This window comes from Oenanthe melanoleuca, chromosome 1 (genome assembly GCF_029582105.1).
Source record: "Oenanthe melanoleuca isolate GR-GAL-2019-014 chromosome 1, OMel1.0, whole genome shotgun sequence".
Classification (NCBI taxonomy): Eukaryota; Metazoa; Chordata; class Aves; order Passeriformes; family Muscicapidae; genus Oenanthe; species Oenanthe melanoleuca.
The window spans coordinates 20,844,984-20,868,303 of NC_079333.1; the positions used below are offsets into that span (position 1 = coordinate 20,844,984).

Below are 23,320 nucleotides of genomic sequence, written 5' to 3' on the forward strand. Positions count from 1 at the left end.
AGCTTTAACTGAAGTTACTACGCTTGCATGTTTATAGTAGTTCCTACAGCAGCAATCTTTGGTTCTTTCAGGAATTTTAAACATTAATCCCAAAGGAAGAGGAGGATTAAAGTAAAGTACAACTGCTGCAAGTGCATCCAGGTCAAATTTGCTTGCAGGTACAGGCACTTTGATAAGCAGCCAAGCAGAGCACATCTTAGTCACCAAGGACTGGTTTTTGTGACACCAGACAGTGCAGGGCGAAAAATGCCACAAGGTATTTAATATCATGGTGATATTAGAAGCCATTGGCAAATTCTCTTCAATTCTGCTATGCCTCTTTTTCTGTTAGGGTCAGAGAAAAAAGCCTTTTTTGGGTTATACATTAAAGAAAAAAAAAAATCATGTCACTTGTTTTCATCAAAAGCCTGACAAGAAAGAATGTGGTATTTTATACCTTAATTTACTGGAGACTTTTGAAACTAATTCACCTTCTTAAAGGAGGAGAACAGATGCCTTTTAGGGAAAAGGATGTTTCAAAAGATTCTGATGCATCAAAGGAAAAACATACACATCACTACTGGTTATTTTAAGTCATACTCCCTCTCTTTGCCCCCCTCCAAGCCCCTCCATTTATTGCATGGAAGACAGCTGCTTCCTGTTACCAGAAAGCCCAAAACATCTTTGAGATTAGTCTCATAGGCAAATCCCTATGGCATGACTCAGTGGGTGTGGTTAACTTTTTAACAGCTTTCAGCCAGCATTAGTCTTCACTTACATAGACATTGCTTAAGATACTGCCCAAAAAAAGAGGAAGTGAAGACAGATATCAAGAGGAAAAGTCATTTTTAGCATAGAACACAGAATGTGATTACGTGTTCACATGTAAGTAAGAACACGGCACACACGATAGGCCAAAACAGGGACGAGCTCTGCCCAGCTCTGGGACCAATCTTCCTACCCAACAGTAAATTCAGTCCATTGCAGACATCCAACTTCTGATTACCTTGCAGAATGCAAGATGGATATTTTTGAGACAAAAGTGTTTTCCTGAAAGCCAGTTTAAGTGAATCTAATGACTATAAATATATGCACAAATATACATACAGGGACACAATGGTCCTTTCCTCCAACCTTCATTAATAAAAACCTTACATTTTACACGGCAGAAAGTGGCTGCTGAAGCCTGGATGCCTCTGCAATATGTGAATCCACAAACAACTCCATGTGTGTTCATCCCAAGGAGGAAGTCATGCTATTAGACTGGCAATTAGTATAGCTGAGGCAGACAAATAATCAAGACTGAACCTTGCTCTGCCACAGCAATCTTTTCCCTTTACCCTCAAGATGTATTTTTGCCAGTAAGACTGTTCTTTACTACAAGATAAACAGACTATATCCCTCCTTTGTCTCCCCAGCTAGTTCATCTTCAGTCTTGCTCAAGTGTAAATCACCTTTCAAAGACTGGTTAGTTAGTTAATTATTTAAGCTGTAGTCAAATTTTCCTAACAAGACAATCGCTTATTGTTTTCATCTTTTAAAATCTTCCTCCAGCTAGAGGAAATATAACCATTCATAGCTAGAAAAAAAACCCCTCCACAAAGGTCTCAAGGGAATTTAAATGGGAGGGGGAAAAATAAAAAATGCACACTTTTAGGAATCAGCAAAAAAGCAAAAACTATTAGGCTTCTACTACAAAAGTAGATTTCAGTTTCTAACATACATGAAAATCATCTCATGGAAGGAAATTAGAGGAATCATGGAGAAAAAAAATCCCAGCTCTTACTGCAGCATCTGTACTGGAATGAAGGTGATTTATTTATATTACACACAGAGATTTTTATTAAAAAGGCTGGTAATGGAACATTTTATTTTAATGCATCAAGTCGATAAAAGATTAGTTACAGAAATTGTGTATAATGTTGTATAAGTCACATGGATGGGTTATTTAAAAAAAGATTTAATAATCAGAGGAACACATCTCTTATTTTAGTTACATCGTAAAGTGCCTTGTGTAGTCATACTCTATCGTTGGAATGACCGCCTGTACAAATTTCAAGAAAATAAGAAGGTACCTGAGTTTCTTATTAAGGAAAATGTACAATAGCTAGAAATCCTGCAAAAGCAGAGGTCACATTCAATGGTCTGCTCAGCAGTATTTCTTGCTAATAGGAAAATAACACCTAGGTACTTTAGAGTTAAGAGACTGGGAGATTAATATTGCAGAATTCCAGAAATAACATCCAATGCTTGACCAAAAATAGACCTTCCCGGTTTAAGTTAATGCAGGGAACCTGGAATTATTTTCAATGTATCTTGCAGACACCATAGAAACATTACCAACTCCATTTATATTCTTAGTATTTGTTAACAAACACCAAGGTGAATTGTACCCAGTGAGGCTAATCCCTAGTTACTTTCCTGTAGTTGCAGGGAAAGCAGGTTCCTCTCCTCACTGTTTCAGGAGCTCAGAAAAAGAAATCAGCTCCTATTCTGAGCCATCCTTTGAAAGAGCTCCTGCATGTTCACAAGGGAAAATACAGAGATTAGCTTTACCAAGCTGAACAGTCTGCCTTTGCAGAGAAGAGCCCCCATGTATGTATCACCTGAAAATGCATGTTGGGCCTGAATTTGCAGTCTGGAGTATACTGAATAATTATAATCTAAAGTCTCTGTGGGAAAGAGACAGGGAACCGAAAAATTAATAGAAATAATTACTTTCAACTGACTATTAAGTTACATTGGTACTGGATGTAAGTAAACTCAACTGTTTTGACATAACAGTCTCACAGCCCATTTCTTCACAACGGAAGATAAATGAAAATAAGTAAAGAAATATTAAAAATGCCCCAATTTGTTAGGTAATTAAAAAAAAGAGGAAAAAAAAAAAAAAAAGAAAAAGAAAAAAACTACTTGCAACTATTGAGGACTAGGAGGCTTGAACAACTGTGACAGACTGGTTATTTTCCAGTTCAGTTCCAGCTGCTTGTTGCACAAATTGAGCAAGTCTCAACTCATACATTAAATGAGGATTTCACTGATTCAGGATCTTTAGCTGCTCAGTGTTTCCTGCTTATTTGCCTTACAGCAGCAAGAAAACTATTTTGAAAGGATACACTTGCTTTTATCATGGAGGTTGCTTTAGAAAGTATACTATTGACTACTATAAAGCATAACTACAATCACTCAGGTTCCTGAAAGAAAATTCTAATTGTGAGGCATGTCAGAGTGGTTTAAGTGATTTTCATTGCTTTTTGTCAGCGAAGTTGTTTTACCAAGATACTGCTCACATGCAAAATAGAGAATAGTGGGACCTCTACAACTTTCAGAAATTAATTTCAGATGAAAAATCTAATACAAAAGTTGCTCTGCTAAGCAGTGATTACACTCTGGATGGAGCCTCTGAACCTTCAGTTTCACCCTCATATACTGCCACGTCTGTTTCATGCTCACAGCTACCTCCTTCACACCCTTACAAACAAGGGCTGGATCTGTTCCTTCAAACCTACCCGCTTTCCCCATTGCTCCTGCTGTACATCACCTCATGTTCCCCCAAAAACTTAATGGAGTCAGTTTGCACAAAGGAGCTCATCCCAGAACTCCAGCAAGTGCTACCCCAAGCTGCTGTTCACTGCTTTCACACACAATTGTGTTACAGTTTATGAACCTTGAGGTAATAGACCTTACAGTGCAAGAAGACTCCAAGAATCGGTGTAATAATGAAAAAGGATACATATGAACTCCAAGTTCTCCTCCACCTTCTGCAACAGTTTCAATTATTTTCTTCATTACTTCTGCATGCCTGAAAAACAGATTAGAAACCAAATATTTTAAGGAAGAGGCAACTCCCTCTTCATCAGCAAGAATAGGTTTTGTGCAAATTAAATAATTTTGGACCATTAGCTTCAGAAGCAGCAAGAGGAAATTTTCAGTTTACTGAGAAAGTAAAATAGCAACATGTAGCTGAAAATTAACATTAAGTTATAACTGCAACATTATTTAACAGCTCCTTACATTCCCACAGAAAGCAAAAAATGTTGTATGCCACAATGTAGACCGAGTGCCATGAGACTGAATGCATACTGCTTGATACCAGTGTAGCTTTTAATTGCTAATGCCAACAAAGCCCCCAGTTAAGTCCCCAGAAGGCAATACTGACCAGCAGCCAGCCACCAGAAGTTCCCAGATGTCCCCTGAAGATAAAGTCTAGAAACTGCTGTAACATTTTTAGCTGCCTCTAACTTGTAAAGCTTGAAGAGGTTTAAAACACTAAAAGAATTCACAGTTTTCCAGAAAAGGCAGATTAAATCAACCCTGCATAAATTCAGAACTATTGTTCCAGGACTGGTTAGGGTCTAGAAACTTTCTCTGTTTGTAACTTGGGTTCTATGGCAAATAAGCAATTTCTAAGCTACTTTCTTCTTTCTTGCAACTCTGTTATTGTAAAGCACTACAGGGAAGGATAAGCATTTCCTCATGTCACTGAGTTTTTACATTCTCATCAGTAACATCCCAGACTTACTATGAACCACATAATAATTGTGTACAAAGCCTGTCCTGAGAATGCAACACAAAATTAAAGAATAGACAGGGCTGGAAGAGACTGGTCACCATCTGATCTAAAACCCTAATTTCTCAACAAGCAGTCAACTAGAACCTTATCTGCTGTAGTTTGGAATAACCTTAATCATAAAGACTTCAAATCTTTTAATGATCAGTAACAATTTGGAAGTTATGTTCTTGTGTTCAAAGCAGTTCTTCTATCCCATAAACTAAGGGATGAAGAACATATCAAATCAGAGTGGAGAACTACTGTATGTTAAATTGTGTTTCATTTATGTACCTTTAACACAAACTCCCAGGTTGTATAATAAATCTTACTTTTATTTACACTTCAATTTTGTTTTAAATAGATGATTCTGTAGATACCCACATAACACAGGGCTATGGGCATCTGTCTACACAGCACTGCAGAAGTACTTTAAAATACCAATCCCAAAACAACCAAAGAGCCAACTGAGAACAAGGATGAGTGGGAAGCAGACTTTGCATAACTTTCTGACGATGCCTTGATACCAGTACGTCAATCTAAATAACTGACCAGCAACTGGCATTTAGTAGTTACCTACGAAGTTAAGCGACTGCAAATAAGGAAGGAAGCTGTTGCAAAGTTACCAAGACACAATGTAAACAGGAACATGCAAGTCTGGGGAAATATTAAAGGTCAGCATTTGTCATTTAATGTTGGTCTTTGCAAGTCAACTAACCCTCAGAGCTGATTCCAATTCTGGATCCTCCACGATGGCCTGCAGAACACATGCCATTTCAGGTGCCAAGGCCAGCTGCTTCTCCGTAGGAACCTGGCCACTGCCAAAACTTAAGTTTTGACCTTACGCATAACTGTGGATGATTTTCTTTACTGGTACAAAATACAGGTCACCATGCAGCTATTAGAAGTCTTTAACAGCATACTGGCTCAACTTCATGTATCTTAATAACATTTGCTCTTTTCTGTATTCTAAGAACTACTCAGATACCTCAAATTCTATAATGGCCACAGAGTAACGGTCATTCTCACTGTCATACAGTTACTCATGAAAAGCTTTAAGGGGGCTTTATAAACTTTGTTTTCAGTCTCCTTCTGTAAGAAAACTTGGAGGAATGAATACAAAATATATAAATACACTACAAAGGAGATAAATAACTTTTGAAGAAATGTAAGCTAAAATATCTTACTAGCTAGAAATCTTTCTCTGCAGATATTTAGAGGAGATTAGAAGCAAAAAGAGTTCGGAAGCCTATCACTATTCTGAAATGGAGAAAAATAAGTCCTCGGAATTAGTGCAAGTAATTATGGTTTAACTGTATATATGTTTAGTAGTTAACTTGTTTGATAGTCCCTTCATAACACCCACAGAAAAAGCAGAGAATCGTGACTAAAGCAGTTTACAGCAATTAATGAGGAAGTTGACTATGTTCCTTCCAGTACCATAAAAATGCTGACAAGAACTACAACTTACAGAAGAGCTGTAAGATGAACATTTTCACTAACTACTCAAAATAGAAGCAATCTCGAGCAGCTGACAGTGGAATCTGACTGCCATTTCTTTCCTTTCTCTAATGCCTGAGGATACTCACGTCACAAGAAAAATGTCTGGAATCATACAAATATCCTACATTACACAATTTCTGTAACATGATGGGAAGCAACAGCAGCAGACATAACTAAACACTCAAAATGAACTCATAGTTCTTAGCTGAATTAAAAACAAAGCAATAGTTTGGCTATTAGTTTTTATTCAGAAGCCCAGACTTCCTAAGCTGTTAGCCTTACCAATCTGAAAAAACAGAATAGTGGAGAGTACGAAAATGTACTTAAAACCTCCATTTTAGATATGCTGTTAGCCTCCTTCTTCACAGCCTCAACATTGCCATTTAAACTCTTTCCAGTGTTAAGCAGTTGCAGACTGCTTTTGTGTGAAGGGACACTTTTTGTGAAGGGCTACAGTTTTCTCCACTTTTAAGATCAGCAATAAACCTCTCTCACTTCACTATTAATCATCTCTTTCATGCTTAAAGCTGAAACAAGTCTCATGGTACAAACCATTCCTTCAAGCTAAGTCTAGATTACATAACAAAGGAACAGGCACTTCACTGGGTGCAGAGGAAGAAGTGAAAATATGACCACAGGGCTCTCATCTGTGAAGAGACTCAACCCAAATTCACAGATTAGTAGTGCACTGCTAGCACCTCTGCAGAGTAATAACTAAAATTAAGCAGGTAACACTGCAATCACAGCCCACAGTATAAACCCCACAGTTCTACCTAGTCAGTGAGGGCTGTCACGCCCAAACATCTCTGCATCTTCGCGTGTTCTGAGTGCCCTCCAAATATGCACCAACAGGAGCTTCTTACCAATTTACTAGCAAGGCTTCCAGCAAACATAAAGTAAATTAATTTTGGCTTCAGAATTTTTTTCCTTCTTTTCTCCTATTAAGCATCTTCCCAGCCAGTCTGTTAAGACCTCCTGCATTCCTCCCACTTCACACTCCTTCAAGAATACTAGTTGCACAAAAAACCTGCATCCGTTTTTTGCCAAAAATCCTTCAGACAGCAAACAGTAAGACAGTCAAAATCACTAACACGTTGAGATTAAAAGTGATATGTCCATACAAGGTAAAAGAACACCCTGCTGGATGAAACCAAAGATCTACCTGGTTCTGCTTTCCATCTTATAGTACACGCTCAATAAAAAGGCTGGAACAAGCACCTCATAAATGCTCTGTCCAAAGCACTACTAATTTCCAGCAGTATGCTGGAAATTATCCAACGACTTTCTTATTCTGAACCCTTCTAGTAACTACACTTCTAATAACCTTGACAAATTTCTATTTCATTAACGTACTATTGCTTAAATAATTAGTTTAGTTAGGTGGTATGTGCAGAAATTAATCTGACACTCAGCATGTGACATAGATATCCAAAGTGTTTAAGTCAAAGGAAAAAAAAATCTGAACTCCAAATTTTTTTCTTTAAACATATGCAAGCACACAAAGAGTATCTTTTCCTAAAAGATAGAAGACCAAACTTGTATCTCTAGGAACTTCATACTTTCAAGAGGAATTACACTGTTTCAGATACTGGCTCTGTATCACTGAGACACCTAAAAGGATGTTAGCACCTACATCTAAGACAAGATGCACCTTCCAAAGACCTATAAAAAATTTCTGTGCAGCAAGTCAAACTACGGGATCCCTATGTCTTGGGTAAGAAATGTGGAAAATGGACCAGAAAATACCCAAAAAACCAAGTGTGTTTTGTAGCTGTGCACAACAAATATTTTGGCGTGACAATTATAGGATCTCTATTTATCAGTGCAAAATTTAAAGGTGAGAAGGAGGTAGTTAACATAAAATAAGAAACTGCTATTTAATGTTCAAACACCTTTTTCTGCTGTCAAAGTATACCCGGTACTTCCATCCTCCTCAAAAAGTAGACAAAAGGATAAAAGTTTATTTCATGGAGTTCTGGTAGTCTGCCATCTTCTGGAGGAAAACCAGCACAATAGGGAAACTGAGTTAAAAAAGCAAGTTGATCAGAGAAGACAGTGATAACTGCAGAACACACTTGCTGCAGTGAGCACTGGAATGAATTCAGAGAATTGCTGATCCCTTCCCTTCATACTGCCTCAGAAGCTAACAGACCCCTACAGCAGCCAATTGTAGAAATACATCCAGAAAACCTGAACAAAATTCTTAACAAGAGCAGTGAAGTGTCTTGTATCTGAAGGTTGTGTCAGACCAGAAACAAAGACTTACCTGCAGGGATGAACTGAGCACATGGGAGGTGGAGGAAGATGAGGATGGTTTTCAATGGTCACTGTTTTCTTGACGTGATCTTGACTAATATCTTCATACATATGCTCTACTGTTAAAGGCTGCCGCTGCTATAGAGGAACAAGGAACGTGATAACAAAAGTGTTACTAACAAAGAATCCTGCTTCTTTTAAACATCAGCAACAGATGATGCTCCCAAAATTACAAGCATCTAAAATACAAAAGTTCTGAAGTTACAATGAAAAAAGGTGTGTTAATATCCATATGGTATAGAAATAGAACTACATAGATTTTCCTTTGAGTGATGAAGTGAGCGTATTTGACAAACAACTAGGTTCCCACCTCAGTATTTGCACAGTGGGCCCTAACCAGCTTTAACTCAAAAAACCTAGTGATTAAAGGGAAGAACTATTTATATATTCCTTTACTTCTGAAGGTGATGAAAACACGTACCTGCTTACTTGACTGAGTTTACTGGGGTAATTACCAGTTCTACAGTGTTAACAAAGACACCAGCGGCTTCCTTCAAAATGTGCTCAGTTATCATCTGCAGTTTTCAGTGAAATTGTTCCAACTTGCTGCAAATACAATAAAAGTCCTGCCTACAAGCCTATTTTGTTTCAGTTTTCTCAGCATTTTTTCCTTTAGATTTCTATTGCGAATAAGCAACATAATAGCCTTTCTATTTGACACAGTGAGTCTAATTTCACAGAAGTAGGAAAAAGCTCCAACATAGATATACCTCATCATATCCAAATAACCACAGCCTTGGAGTTTGGTAATATTTGTCATAAGTGATGTAGAGGTCATAGGTTCTAGTCTGTAGAATAGCATCTTCCCCTCCAACATCAACTTTCGTTTTGTTAGCTTCGACAATCTGTCTTGTGTCAAGTGTTGCCTGGTTAAAAGGTAAAAATAACAAGATTAGTATAATTTTTCTTGGGATCCCCCCCTTTCCCATCCTAAATAGTCATGCAAAACCAAAAAATTTTTAATAATGCTCTTCAGTGGGCACAAAACCCCCCAACATATGTTTCATTTTTATTTCTATATTAGGAGTATCAGTTTCTCCCCCAACAGGTACTTCTGGGGGTTTTTATGGTGGTTTTCTTTACTTTTCAAAAAAGGTCCGATTTCTTAAGGAAGTAGGCAGTTATGTTGTTACACCTCCTATCTTCTTTCACAAATAACAGAAAATTCCAATGAAATTCAGAAGGCAAAGGTCTCAGTTTGTGCAGGTTCATTAAGAGCTTGGCATAGTATAAATATTGAGGCTGCTTTCACTCATAAAAGTCAGATGGATTGGTGTAATCTACTGAACCTACAGGCCACCCATCCTCCCTGTGTAAGGCCCAAGAACCACCACTGCATTTTTTAACTTCTTGTGAATACAGTGCTGTGTGTACAAGCAGAGCGGATTAGGAAAACCAAGGAAAATTTCTGTAGGCAAAATCTTTGAGGACCCAAGGGTTCAAGTTAGTGCAGTAGATTGGCAGGAGATAAATCCATAGGAATCCAAGCTCAGTAACCCTACTACTCATAAGCTCGTTATTTCAGGCATTTGTTATCATTATTTTTACTTTGCTTGTGTTTATATTGTAACAGGCAAGATAGAGAACTGTTCACTCACATCATCTGTCTCCAACAGCCCACTTTCTTCATACTCTGAAAAGAAGACCCATAAAATTCTGTGTTCAGCTTGTAGCCAGTCATTATATTTGTCATTCATAAACAACTACTTTAAATAAATCTATACATCTCTAAAGAAGTTTTATTCAGGCAAACTTCCCAATCCCCAAACCGGATTATCCCTTTTTAAACACAAATTTGACCAAGACTACAGTAAGTAGGTGAGGAGCAATATTTCAGTGATTTTACTTAGGCAGATTGAGTTTAAGTGTAGGTACAAAGCTGGAAGGAAACTGTGCCAAATCCCTAATTTATACTTTCTTAGATCCGTTCTGCTACACAATTTTCCAATCACTAACATTGACTCAGGTTTTTGGCACACAAGTTAAACATGCATTAATAAAACCATATAGAAGACACTAAAGAGCACAGGCCCACTGAAATTTTTCAGCATGAATTTGTCGCAAAGAATGAGTGATGTTTTAGAGTGTACTGCTTTAGTTGGAGACCTGAAATAAAATATGTCCTGCACAATTTAAGGAAATACCTTCCATGTCTGCAGCTTCTCCTTCATCTTCCTCATCATCATCTTCACAAGATGCTGAACACTCTGGTATTTTTATATTATCCTTTAGAAGTTGAAATGAAAATACTTCTTTAATGACTATTACATCTACATAGCCTAACAGACCCAAAAAATTTAAGGTGTTAAGTCCAGTCAACAGATTCAGTGACCCAGAAAGATAATTTCTGAAATATTAAGAACTAAACTGGACATAAATATTTGCTTAATAACTCATCCTAGGTTCAAAGCCCTAGTATGACATTAAAAATCCATTTAAAATGTTTTCCTTTGACTTGGCAATCTGAAATTATTATATTCCTAAACAAAGAAAAATGACCATGTTAAACAATCAAAAGATCCATCTATTTCAAATGAAAGGTAATGACTAAACAGCTAAGACTAAAGATGTAGGTTAACATTTTTTTAAGTTCTAACCCACAGCCAACTGTGTAGCAGTTATCATAAAATATCTCAAGGAAGGGACTCATAAGGATGATTGAGTCCAAGCCCCTCTTCTTTGTGGGACTACATAAAACTCTATCATATGACTAAAGTGTCACCCAATTTCACACACTATGAGCCCTGTCCAGTTCCATAATTGTTTTAGAACACAAGAGAGTCACAAAAGGTATCACATTTTGATATAATTCTGCAAGGAAACATAGTCAAACAGAAACAAATACAGCACAAACCCACAGTCAACTTTTGGGCCTTGCATAGCATTAGAATCCAATGGACAATTCCAATGAAATTCAAAGAAAGAAAAGGTCTCAATTTACAGAGATTTCATAAAAGATTTTAGGAGAATAATCCAAATAAGTACTACAGTTAGAAGCTCCTCTAATTCTGAGCATCAGGTGGTTGATTTTTCATTTAAAAAACCCAAACCACCAAAGCCAATAAGAAACTGAAAAGAAACCAAGTTACAAAGTGCATTGTCAAGCAGAACATCAGCAGGTAAGAGTTGTCCTCAACTGGACCTACAAGCAAGTTTTTCCACATAGAAAAGAAATTAAATCCAATGCAAAACACACAACAGCAGTTATGAATCACAGTAATATTCTGAAAGTATTGTGTATTGCAGGAAAAGTGATCAACTTTAGTTATTCCTTGAGTATTTCTTCCATTCTCATGTTACTGACTTGTAAAAAAAGCAATATTTTTACTATACTCAGCAAAATAATTTGGAAGACCTGCACTTCACAGCTCATCAAATCAATAGCATTTTGAGCTAGAATTAGAACTGAGTTTAGAATTATGCAGTGGCATGGAGCAGCCCATTTTCTTTCCCCCTAGTTTTTAGAAACCAAAGCTTCTTGGATGGTTTAAACTCTCACAGCACACAGACAGAATTCCTCTTACAAACTCACATTTAGAAGTATTTTGTGTCTCAGTGACTTTTTCCATGTTTCTTAAACATGTATACGCTTAAACTGGTATATTTCTTCTAAACCGAAGGGCATAAACCTGTCAAACTGGACCCATCTGCTAGAAGTCTGCTTGCTGCAGTTGAAGATCACAAAGAAATACTTTACATTCCCACATAACTTTTCCACATAAAACTTTCTTTACACTGGATTTCCAAACACTAATGTCTTGAACACAAATGTGTGTTATCAGTGTAAAGAGAATTTCATTTTCACTTTGTAGAAGCCTGGCACAGGAGCACACTGGCTAAAGACATTTCAAAAAGACAAGTGCCTCAGTCAACACACCAATAAGGAGATGAACATGCTTAGATTAATATCACGGGCCCTGAGGGTCTATGTTTTACATCTGCAAAACAATTAGTGATGAAGTATAATTTAATCTTTCACAGGGAGTACTAGATTGCCACTGATACAAATACTATTACTTTCAGGTCTGTAATAAAGCAACAGAAAAGTTCAGAAACAAGTACCTTACTGTCTAGTGTGATCTCCTTAATTGCTTCTGTTGCGCCCACTATACCTGTAAATTGAACAAGAAGTTTGTGTTAAAAAAAGCTTGGCTCTTGGTTAGAGAACAGCATAGAAAGACTTTGCAAAGATTTCAGAAAGCAGTGTCTCATCTTTCCAAGTCACATCTCACAACAACCTTGATATGTAAGAGGATGTTCATCTGGTATTGGTGACAAGGTCAGTGCTGGACATCCCTAAGCAAACCGTACCAGTAACACAGAGCACCACAGCACAAATGAGCCATATCTTAAAAAGCCCATGACGGAACTCAGCAAATTTGGACTTTCATTTTAAGGTATTTTTGCATAAAAGTGAGTTCAGGCACTCACATCACAATAATGAAACTCAACTTCATGAAAAAGGCAAGCATTTGTGAATATTTCTGAGCTTCCTGAAAGCAATGGCAAAACAAAATGTAGCAGAGCACTCAATGCTTTTAGCTGAGAGGAAGTGGGGGTATAAAATCACCCCAAATCATAGTAATGTCCACTCTTGAGTTCCTCCCTATTAGCTTTCTAGTTTTATTGCAGTTCTCACACAGTAGCTTTTGGGATACGTGCCAAGATCCTGCTTTGACAGAGCACATTTATCTGATTAATTCTTCAGCCGTGGAAACAGATTTTATCTTATCTGACAGCATTCATAGACCTGGCAGGGTTTTGTCAGGGTGTTACAGCTGTGCTGTACTGTATGGTGCCCAACTCAGCCAACTCTAAAAGTAAAAAACCTCGCAGAGGAGTCTATTCACAGCAGGGATGGATACTGTACACTTTATTCAAAGACACGACAAAGTTATTTCAAATTATTTCTTTGGTGTGGGGATATTTGATTATGAACAATGATGCTTTTAAGAATTGCCAATGATAAAAAATGTATGTCTACAGGAAAGAAAAAGCATAATCTCCAACCCTTTTTCTCCCCACCCTGGCAAACTACTCAGAGAACTTTCTACACATTACAGCAAGAAAAGTTTACAAAGAAAGTAAAAACTGATAGGAGTACTTTTGGAAATGGTGGAGAAAACATCATTGAAGGACAGAAGTATATTAACATGATAGAACATCAAGAAACAGACTAAAACTAACATAATTGCCAATCAGAAAAAATCTGGAAGTATTTATACAACACTGAGCTAGAAAAGCAGTCAGATAGGTTCATGTAAGCAGTATTTTTTAGATTTCTTTGTAAACACAAGCTCATTTAAGGGCTTATTGTAAAAAAGGACCATATCCCTCACTCATCTCTGTACTTAACATCTTTTTTTTTTTAGTAGAGCATCCATAATTTAAACTAACAAATCTTCACAGGATTTCCTTACTAAGGAATGTATACTGCTCATATTTTAAAATAACTTCCTAGAACTTTAGTAAGACAATACTTAAATAATTGCCATAATCTCTGAAAAAGAGCCTGTTTCAAGCATATACAGGCAGGCAGTAAAACTTCATGTACCAATCAGGTGGGTAGCTGACAATGCAACTTATTTCCTCCAGACTACATATTGGTACATAGACATGTATATATAAGAAAGATTTTACTTTCTAAGAGTGGAAACTGAAAACTAGATTACCAAATGCAAAGCCTGAACCAAGACCTTGAATACCTGCATTGTGAAAAGTGTCTACCCATCCCCCATCACCATCATCTTCTTCTATAATTGCCTCCTGCTCATCTGAGTATTCCATCTGCTTACACCTTTTATAGCACGGCACTACAAAAGTGGGAAAACAAAAAGAATACAGTCAGTCATTCTTATACAAAACCAGACTGGAGCATGATATTGTCCTACAAGGCCTTCTTAAATGTGGCAATCTTTCATTTATCCCTATTTAAGGAATCCTAAGGCTGCATTTCAAATGCAGAAGTATGAACTTACAAAATATATTGATGTGCTGTACCAGATATTTTACTTCATGCAAATAATGATTGCTGTAGCCTTAGAAATTAATCTTTCTATTAAGCATTAGAGCAGTTTCATCCATTCTCTTAAGGATTAGAAAAGAATGAATTTCTCATTTGCTAACAACTGGAGAGAACCTGTAAGTTTTCTTCACATTAGTAAACAACTAAGGACAACTTTGCTATCTTCACCAGTTTCTCAAAATCATTTGGCTTTAGAATTCTGCTAAAAGTTTGCATCAGCTATTTATGCAATACATATTTAATTAAAATATAACATCTAGAAGTTTAGAAGGTCAGAATCGACGTGATATTAAGAGTAACTCCTGTCATATGCATTACAGAGCCATTCAAATAGACATTTAGATTATGTTTTCAGAAAATAGTCAAAGAATGACTGAATATCTGATTAAGGCAAAGCAGGCATTTTCCAACACTGTAAATAAGGACTATGTACAAAATGCTGCTTCCTTTTCTATTAATGTGGAGAAAACCAAATCTGCTGCATGAAGTGCAGCATTTGAAAACTGCTCTTTAACCTTTCAGAGAGTGACTAAAGAGGTGTGAAAGTCAAAGTGAAGTCATCCAAAGACTTCCAAATTGAGGTCTGTAGGCTGGCTCCCAGTCTCAACTACAGCCCACAACTTTTACTCAGGTGGGAGGCCAATGAGACACCAGCAGCAGGAAACACATTATTTTGGAATGTGATCAAGAAGGATCAGAGCAAATCAAGGAACTTCAGTAGCAGCTGGAAAAGAAACAAAGCAGATTGGCTGGCCATGAAACCATGAGGTCCATCTCAGGAAAATGTCCAATGCTACTGTAGTAATTTTCACATGCTAGTGCACTGCAAGACTCCAAAAGCCAGCAAGGAAAATCCAAGCATATAATACAACCCTCTGCAGGCAAAAATCTCCTCAGGCTTTCTTAGTGCTAATGCTTCATCTAATAGCTTTGACACATTTTGATATAAGATCTTTTGAATTTCCCCATAGTTGTGCCAAAATGTTATCCTTCATATCCATTAAAAAGTTAGTCACCATACATAGTACATAAACACAACTGTGAAGCTGGTAAAAAATTAATTCAAGATAGTATTTATATGATTCTAATTGGCACGGATATTGACATTAACTACATATTTGAATTAGAAGTATCAGTGTCACTGAAAAACATTTTGAAAACCCTTTAATAGCCTGAGTTTGCCAAGGAAAGAGGAAAATAAACATGTTTTCATTTTAGACACTGAACATGAGTTGAAGCAAAGACAGACAAAGAAGTTAATAATGTTTAAAGTTCATTTATACTTCATCAAGGCAGGTTTTATGTCTCATATACAGCTCTACTATAAAGTGGTCTATGAAAAAGAATTTAGGAGTGCAGGAAAAACTTCTTTAATATTGCAAAGCCAGAGCATCCGAAGTATGAGGTATTAGCTTCCCCTAATAATACAATCAGTAGAGTTGACAGCCCAGTCAACCATGCTATCAATTCTAAGAATTTATATTTAAATTTCAGCCTTACCATTTTTAGTTACCAAAAACTGTTTGTCTGTTGGCAGATAAGCTTTGACTTTTAGTTCTTCTCCTGAAGCCCTGTAAAATGAAGAGCACCATTTGAGAATTTCATTTGAGAATTTGCAAACCAAAGAACTCTTCTATTTTCATATTATCAGAAACATTTTATAGAATCCTCTTGGCCTGTTCTCAGAATTGGTTTGCTATGACTTTTCTCTACATACGTTTGGTATAGCATTAGAAAGCTTAGCCACCTCTAACTGTTCTGAGATCAAAACCATTTTATGCCTCAAAAAATGCTTTCACCTTGAGATGGCCAAGCAAAAACGACAGAATAATCTGTTCTATATAAAATTTTCTAGGATCAGCAACAACAAAGTAGTAAATGCCTGAAGAAAGCAACTTCAGAAAAGCAAGAAATATATCTCTATAAATACAAAACCTGTCCATAGTCACTAGTGCATAAGTACTCTTAATTTCACATTACTCAAGCATTTGCTTCAACTTTAGTGGTTTTTGGTTTGAAATAAGAGTAACATTCCAAATAGCCCATTCCAAACTGGTGCCAGACACAACATCATGTTTTCTCTGAAGGAGGCAGCAAAGGGGCACGGAAACTGATTAAAACATAGTAACTTTTCCTTCAGCAATGCAAGTCTTAGCACAGTGCCAAGACCCTGATAATACCAACTGCACAGACGATGCTCATTTAGAAGCAGATTAGTTTCACAATGCAAGACACCAGTAAAACATAAGGAAGACACCAGTAATGCATAAGGAAGCACCTTATTTGCACCCTTACTGTACACAAAACAGAAGGGATTTCCAAGGGCAATCACTGCACAAAGTGAACTGCTGTGGGCTAACTTGAGTTACATTTAACATTTATTAACAAATGCTTGTCAAAATACACCATTTACAACTACTGCCTAGCAATTCCAGTTGCACATGGCCTTTGCTTTTTTAATCACCAAGACAAACCCAGGGAGACATGCTGCTACTGCAGCTAAGCACTAAAAAGCATTCCCAGTATCTAACAGATTATTTCTCCTAAAACCTTAGGAAAAAAAAAAAAAAAAAAAAAAAATCACAAGCAGATCCTCATCTCAGCTACCGCCATACAGCAATTAGTAAGCCCTGCCTAACTTTAAATATAGAGCCATCATAAAAGTTTTACTGGAAAAGTCCATTTACTGCTCTGAAATGAGACAACTGTATGGCTAAATCCAATGGAAACACACAAAGCACAGGTAGGAAGTTTTCTACAATTCTTTCAATTTTACTTACCATTGCCAAGTAGGACAGTGGTGAACTAAGTGATCTCCGGCTGCAACAAACTGTTAAGGCAGGAAAAAGAAATTACTGTTAAATATGGCTGAAGGAAACAATCTCCAATTTTTTCTCAGCGTTAGTATTTCAGTTCTACATTCCTTTGATCAACTAACTGTGTAATTAACAAATGTTTCAATCAGCTGAGTGCTTTATTTTAACCCCATTTCTCAGCTAACCATGAAAATGCAAAGATTAAACCACTTTCACTCAAAATGCTTACTAAGCACCATAGCAAAGTCATCGTTTCAAAAGCTGTGATACTACCTGCCAGTCTAGTAAGAACCAGAAAAGCATCTGGACCTAGACTAAGACTGCTTACTTTGTAATAACGAAATTAATTTTATTTACCACTATTCAAACTTTCACAAAGACAACAAAGAGCCTAATATAAAAAAAATGTTTCTCTTTTTTTGTTCAAAAGAATTTTGGAATAAGAAAAGCGAGACCATCAATCTGCTGAATCAGTGAGAACTGCAACAAAGAAAAAAACAGCACAGATTTTATATAATGACCAGCACTATAACAGTCGATCACTGAAGTTAACTAAAAATGGATTGCCACTTAATACACTAAAAATCTTATTGGTAACTTTGTTTTGAAGAAATAGTTTTTAAAAATACACACTCTACTTGTTCTTAGTATCAAAGATGAAGCCTTTTATAAAATTGCCATTACTATCTCAAAGTGATACTGTCATGTTAAATTTGCCAGCAATGTTGCACTAGACTTGCGGACAAACTCAAAATTCACAGGGCAAAGTCTAACCCTCCTAGGCTTGTTTTTTGTATACATACACTGAGGAAGGCAAACCTGCACGCAAGTGATTTCTGCGGACTTTGCAGCAGTCCCCTTGCAATATGCACAGCTATGGAGGTGCACAGCCATTGCTACAGGTGCTTTCTTGTCTTGAAGTGCCAGTTTATAGCAGCAGCCTCCCCAGCTGCCCAGAAGCTGCTGCAGTGTGACATAACAGGCTCGTGGCGGGTCACAGCCATTTCCTCACCGCGTCCTCCAAAGGGAGGCGGATCAGCGCAGCAGAAAACACCACAGTGTGCACTGCACACGGATTAGCAGCTTAATCTCTGCAAAAGTGCTTCCCTTTCACCTATTTTCAACAGAAGCCTCTAGAAAAATGGAATCCTTTAAAAAAACCCGGAAAACTCTCCCAATACACAGGACAATTTTAAAGCTCATTAACTCTTACAAAGTAAACACAAATGAAACTCCAGAATTATTTCAAATTCTCTGTTTAAGGAATTGGAACTCTGTTCGTGACAGCAATGCTGAAACGCAATACTAAAAAAAACAGTGTCGTTTGTGGGTCTGACTGATACACAGCCCTAAGACAGCATTTGAAATTTCATCTACTTTTTTTTCACCTTAGGCAGCAAAACTGTCCAGCTGGTTTCACTTTCTATTTCTCAAGCACTGATACTGCCTCATATCTGAATCAGTACTGCAAAATGGAAGGAGATAAATTTCAGGACATCTTATTTCTAGTCCTGAAGAGAACGATTTTAAGAATTTCCCTGTATTTACATACATAATTAAAACAGGTGTTATCTTTTGGAGGTATTAAGTAGTAAGAACTCATGACAGGCAAGAATTTTTAAAATTAAATCAAGGACACAGATAAGTGAAAAGAGGGAGTAGGTGTTGAATTTGATTAATGAGTCATCTTTAGTCTTAATTTATTCATCCTTAGAGGCAAGCCACAGGAACCCCACAAAAATCTATACACCAATTAGTGTCTCAGACTAAAATACAGCTTAAATTACTCTAGCAATCATTCTTATACAAAGACTGTCAAAGGGCCAATCAGCAGATCCATGCTCCAGATACATTTAAATTTACCAAAAATTTAATCTTGCTGTATAACCAGTTCCCTTGACTACTGTTTTGAAGGATCCAAATTATTCATCCCAGCAGCATCTCACTTGACACAGAGAACACAGACTACTCACATTCATAGTGATGTTTAAATGCTGCAAACTGTTTAATGTAAGAGTGTAGTTCTTGTTATGTTCTATAGAAGGTGCCTTTTCTTATAATACTACTGCAAATTCTTCTCCGATAAATCATGAAGGGATTAAGTACTGTTAGAACATTTGTCCAGACTTTCTCTGTTATTCTAGTTTATATACAGTAAAGATCATGTATTATAGCTTAACATATATGAATATTTATACACACACATACATATGGTTATCAGAACAGAACACCATGTTGCTAAGCCTGTTTTTCTGTGTGGTACTTCTGTGTCAGAGGGAGAGAATGAGTGTTTGTTTGCCAGACAACACAGTAGAAAAATACAGGCAACAATATCAGGAAAAATATTTCTGTTCACATTATTTACCAACATCAGTCATCATTTGTTCAATTTTTTTCCATCTCATCGTTACATTTTTTTGACTGTTTTTCTTTCATTCTACCTACCAGTCTTAACATTGTTTTATTATGCCTCTGTAAAGACAAAGTGTTAACAGATCAGTAGCACTTCAATATGAGAAAAAGTGTAATGGAGAAATTAAAATAGCATAATACAGTCAGTGTTTTTACTAATCCAGAAAAAAAATCCTGTTTGTTGCTCTTTGCACTGGATTTCATAAAAAAACACATCTGTTTGGCAGCAATTCAAAATACAACCAGCCTAAAGCAGCCTATATAGAAAGTGGAAAAATAATAATCATACTTGGTGTGAACAAATATATGTAATGATCTTCACAGAGCCTTGGAAGGAACCAAAACAGAGGCAAGCAGAGACTGTTTAAAGATAAAAGCTCCCCTTTGAGTTGATCAGAGGAAAGACTTTAAAAATCAATACATTCCTGCATCAGTCCTGAACTCCCATGACAAATGGAGCTATTGACCCAGCTTCTTTACAATCTTTTCACAGCGTAATAGAAGAAAGAAGCATCCCACATTCAGATGCCTAATGCCATCTCAGGAGAAATTATGTTGATCTACTTAAATCTGTAGAGTACAAAAGGCAACTTAGAAATTTCACTATGTGAAATTTCAATAAGTAATAATGGACAAAGACATGATCTGTTTAACACGGTCATCTTGCACTAAAAAAATGCATCATTACTTTAAAAATAAATTTAAGTTTCTAAATACTTACTTCTTCTGGTGTAATTACTCCAGTTTCTTTAAACTTGGACTCCTGCAAGAAAAAAAGCATAAAAATTTTGAGAAATGCTGACAAACCAACACATTCCACTTCACTGGAAAGACAAACATATTCTTTACTTTCGTTTTGCAACTCGTTCTGTCCAAAGATCCAAGAATCAGCCTGGAGGCAACTTCTGTCACGACTGATAGGCATCTCACATTAGAAAATAAGGAAGTAAGGCTCCCAAAAATTACTTGTTGCAAAATATGAGGTATTATGAAAAATGATCACCTATATAAAATAATTTTTTTTGCTGCTGCCAATTATAGCAATAATAAAGAAAAGATGACTGGCACTCAGTATTACATTTGCCAGTAAGAAACAGAAAATCAGTTGGAATCAGTGATTCTAGCTGTTAAGGACTCCAGAGTTCTAGGCATTGAACAGCACTGCATTGCATCAATATGAGGTTTTGCAGTTCAGAAAAGTCCTGAATGAAAGACCAAACCAAGTCTTCTCTGGGGCAGAAAAAGTTAAATACAAAGACTTAGTAATACACTCTCTTTTAAAGCTCATTTCTGTGCCTTCATCATGCACCCCACGGAAACAGCTTCAGTTTTTGCATATTGTAGTGGGGAGTTTTGTGGATGAAAGAATAGATGGCAAGCAGACACCAGACCTACTCTGCATGGAGAAATGAAGTACTTCGGCATTAAAGGCAACATTTATGAAGCTTAAGGATAACATGTCTTGTTTTATATTCAAATCTAGGCTAAGTGTATTATGTTTTGACTTTTGGTTGTTTATTTAGAAAAGCCTCAAGTACCAAGATATTGTATCAGAACTATTCAAAACCGGCTTTTGAAAAAGAACACAATTTCAACCATGGCATAGCTGACTTCTTGCCCTAGGGAACCTATTTTTTTTTTTTCTATCAGGACTAAAAGCACCAACTGAAAATATCTTGCTTCCAGCCACAACTTCACCATACTCAGTCAGTCATAAAACACTGAAGAAAAGCAGCCCCAGTAAAACTTGGTTGTTCTTGTTCCTTCCCCAATGCGTGCTATCACCTGTGCTACAGAAAATGAAAGGAGCACACCTGTTTCATATGGTACTGATTACTGCCTTTCTGCCCCAGTTCTAAGGAAGATACACTTAAGAACAAGATAAGAAAAACAGCAGCTGTGCAAACATTGTAACTTTATTATATGTCAGCTGACTGAAATCAAAGTAATTTTAATCACTATAAGACTCAGAATCCTCAATAAAACATTGTGTGAAACCACCATGGAGACAACTTACTGGTTCCCCTCAAAATGAACCATAAGCTGCAGGGAACATGCACAAACTTGTGTCTCTGGAATTACAGCAAGAAAACATGTAAAATATCCATCCTCTGTTCCCTGAGGGTAAATAGTTTATTTTTCCACCTATGTAAATTCTTCAATTGTGAGAGACACAGGTCTAGTTTCTTTCGAAAGTAACCAAGTTGGAGTATTTATTTCCCCCTTGTAAAGGGAACATATACAAACAATATCAGCATCTTCCATTTCTGGAAGGTTCTACTCCTGCCTGCTCCCAATAATCCATCTGGACACAAACAGTGAATTTGTCACTATTACACCAGCTGTGCAACAACAACTGTACTATCCTAAACAACTCACTTCATCTTGCCATGCCACAATTTCACTGCAACCCGTACATTTCACGTTGGTGGGCAACTCCAGGAAGATCCACTATCCAAACAAGAGCATCCCACATACTACAGAGGGACAAGTTCAATTAATAATTGACTGCCACTGCAATCTGCCCAGAGATGTAAGCTGCAGGGTGAAAAGTACATTAAAGGTCAAACCACAAAGCCACAGGCAAGAGACTTGTCATAAACAACTGCTTTTTTGAGAGCATGCCGAAGTATCAAAATCAGTAGAGTGAAGAAACTACTGCCAAGTTAAACACTCATATACAAAGTTGGGGTTTACATAAAAATTATTTGCAAATAAGAGTCAGAGAATGGGATGTAGTCTAACAACTGCTGAAAACTCTAATTTGTTTCTACCTAAATATGCAGTGACAGGAACTATAACGGATGTGCTGCCTACATTTATAATGATCCAACGGCTCATTTCTGCTATTCTCAGCTACGTTGGTGCACAGAGGCTTATATTAATACTGTAATTCTGACACAGGAATAAACTGTGCTATGTAAAACTTGCTCACATAACAAAAGTGTGGCTAATTTTGCTGGTTTGGTTTGGATTTTTTAATGTCAGCTGAAAAAGTTGCCTTTTACCCAAAATAATCATTGCAACGCAATTCTTGAAACCAGGCTCAAGCCTGTCTGTACGTTCAGATTTCAATTCCTGGACGCACAACCAGGTAAAAGTTCCGTGACTTTAACAGAAAACGGCAACAACGCTTATGTCATTCCTCGAGAAGCAGGAGCAGCAACACCTGTTCCTCGAAGGGCCCGCCCCTCCCAGGTGGATGTCCCCCCTCCCTGCGGGATGTGAGCGCCGGCCGGGATTCCCGCATCCCCCCCGGCCCGGCGCGGGATGAGGGCCGATGGCTGTGCCGGCACGCCCAGCACTGCGCCCTTCGAGACCCGCAGCTCCTCGGGCCCGGCAGGCAAGGGCACCGACAGCAGGGTGCCGGGCAAGCGGAGGGGCTCCCGGGGCTCGGCAGGGAAGCGCGCCCGCAGGCGGGGGCGGCCGTGGGTGTCCCTCCTCCCATCTCGGCTCCCGCGCAGGACCGGCACCTTGAGCACGGGCGTGAGGTACTCGGCCACCTCCAGGGCCTTCCCCTTCACCGTGTTGATGACGTTCTGCATTGCGGCGGTCAGACGGACGGGCGGACAGACGGACAGCAGCCACCCCCCCGCCCTCGGCACGGCGCTCCCGCGGCCGCCCCTCACGTTCCCCCCGCCCCTCACGCTCCCCCCGCCCCACCGTCGCACGCGCGTGACGACACACGGTGCGCGCGCGCAAGGCGGAAAGGCGGGGGGG

General features: G+C 37.8%; 1 protein-coding gene across 1 annotated transcript; it reads right to left on the reverse strand.

Moving 5' to 3' along the window:
• Positions 1–1,774: 1,774 nt before the first annotated feature.
• ATG3 (autophagy related 3) lies at positions 1,775–23,250 on the reverse strand. The gene is made up of 12 exons (XM_056500094.1): positions 23,074–23,250; positions 20,322–20,363; positions 17,153–17,202; positions 15,873–15,943; positions 14,053–14,160; positions 12,410–12,459; positions 10,492–10,573; positions 9,946–9,980; positions 9,058–9,213; positions 8,298–8,425; positions 3,713–3,781; positions 1,775–2,054 (listed from the first exon to the last, which is right to left on the reverse strand). Exons 1-12 carry the CDS (start codon positions 23,143–23,145, stop codon positions 1,973–1,975), a joined length of 945 nt encoding a protein of 314 aa, XP_056356069.1. The 5' UTR covers positions 23,146–23,250; the 3' UTR covers positions 1,775–1,972.
• Between the last annotated feature and the right edge of the window lie 70 nt (positions 23,251–23,320).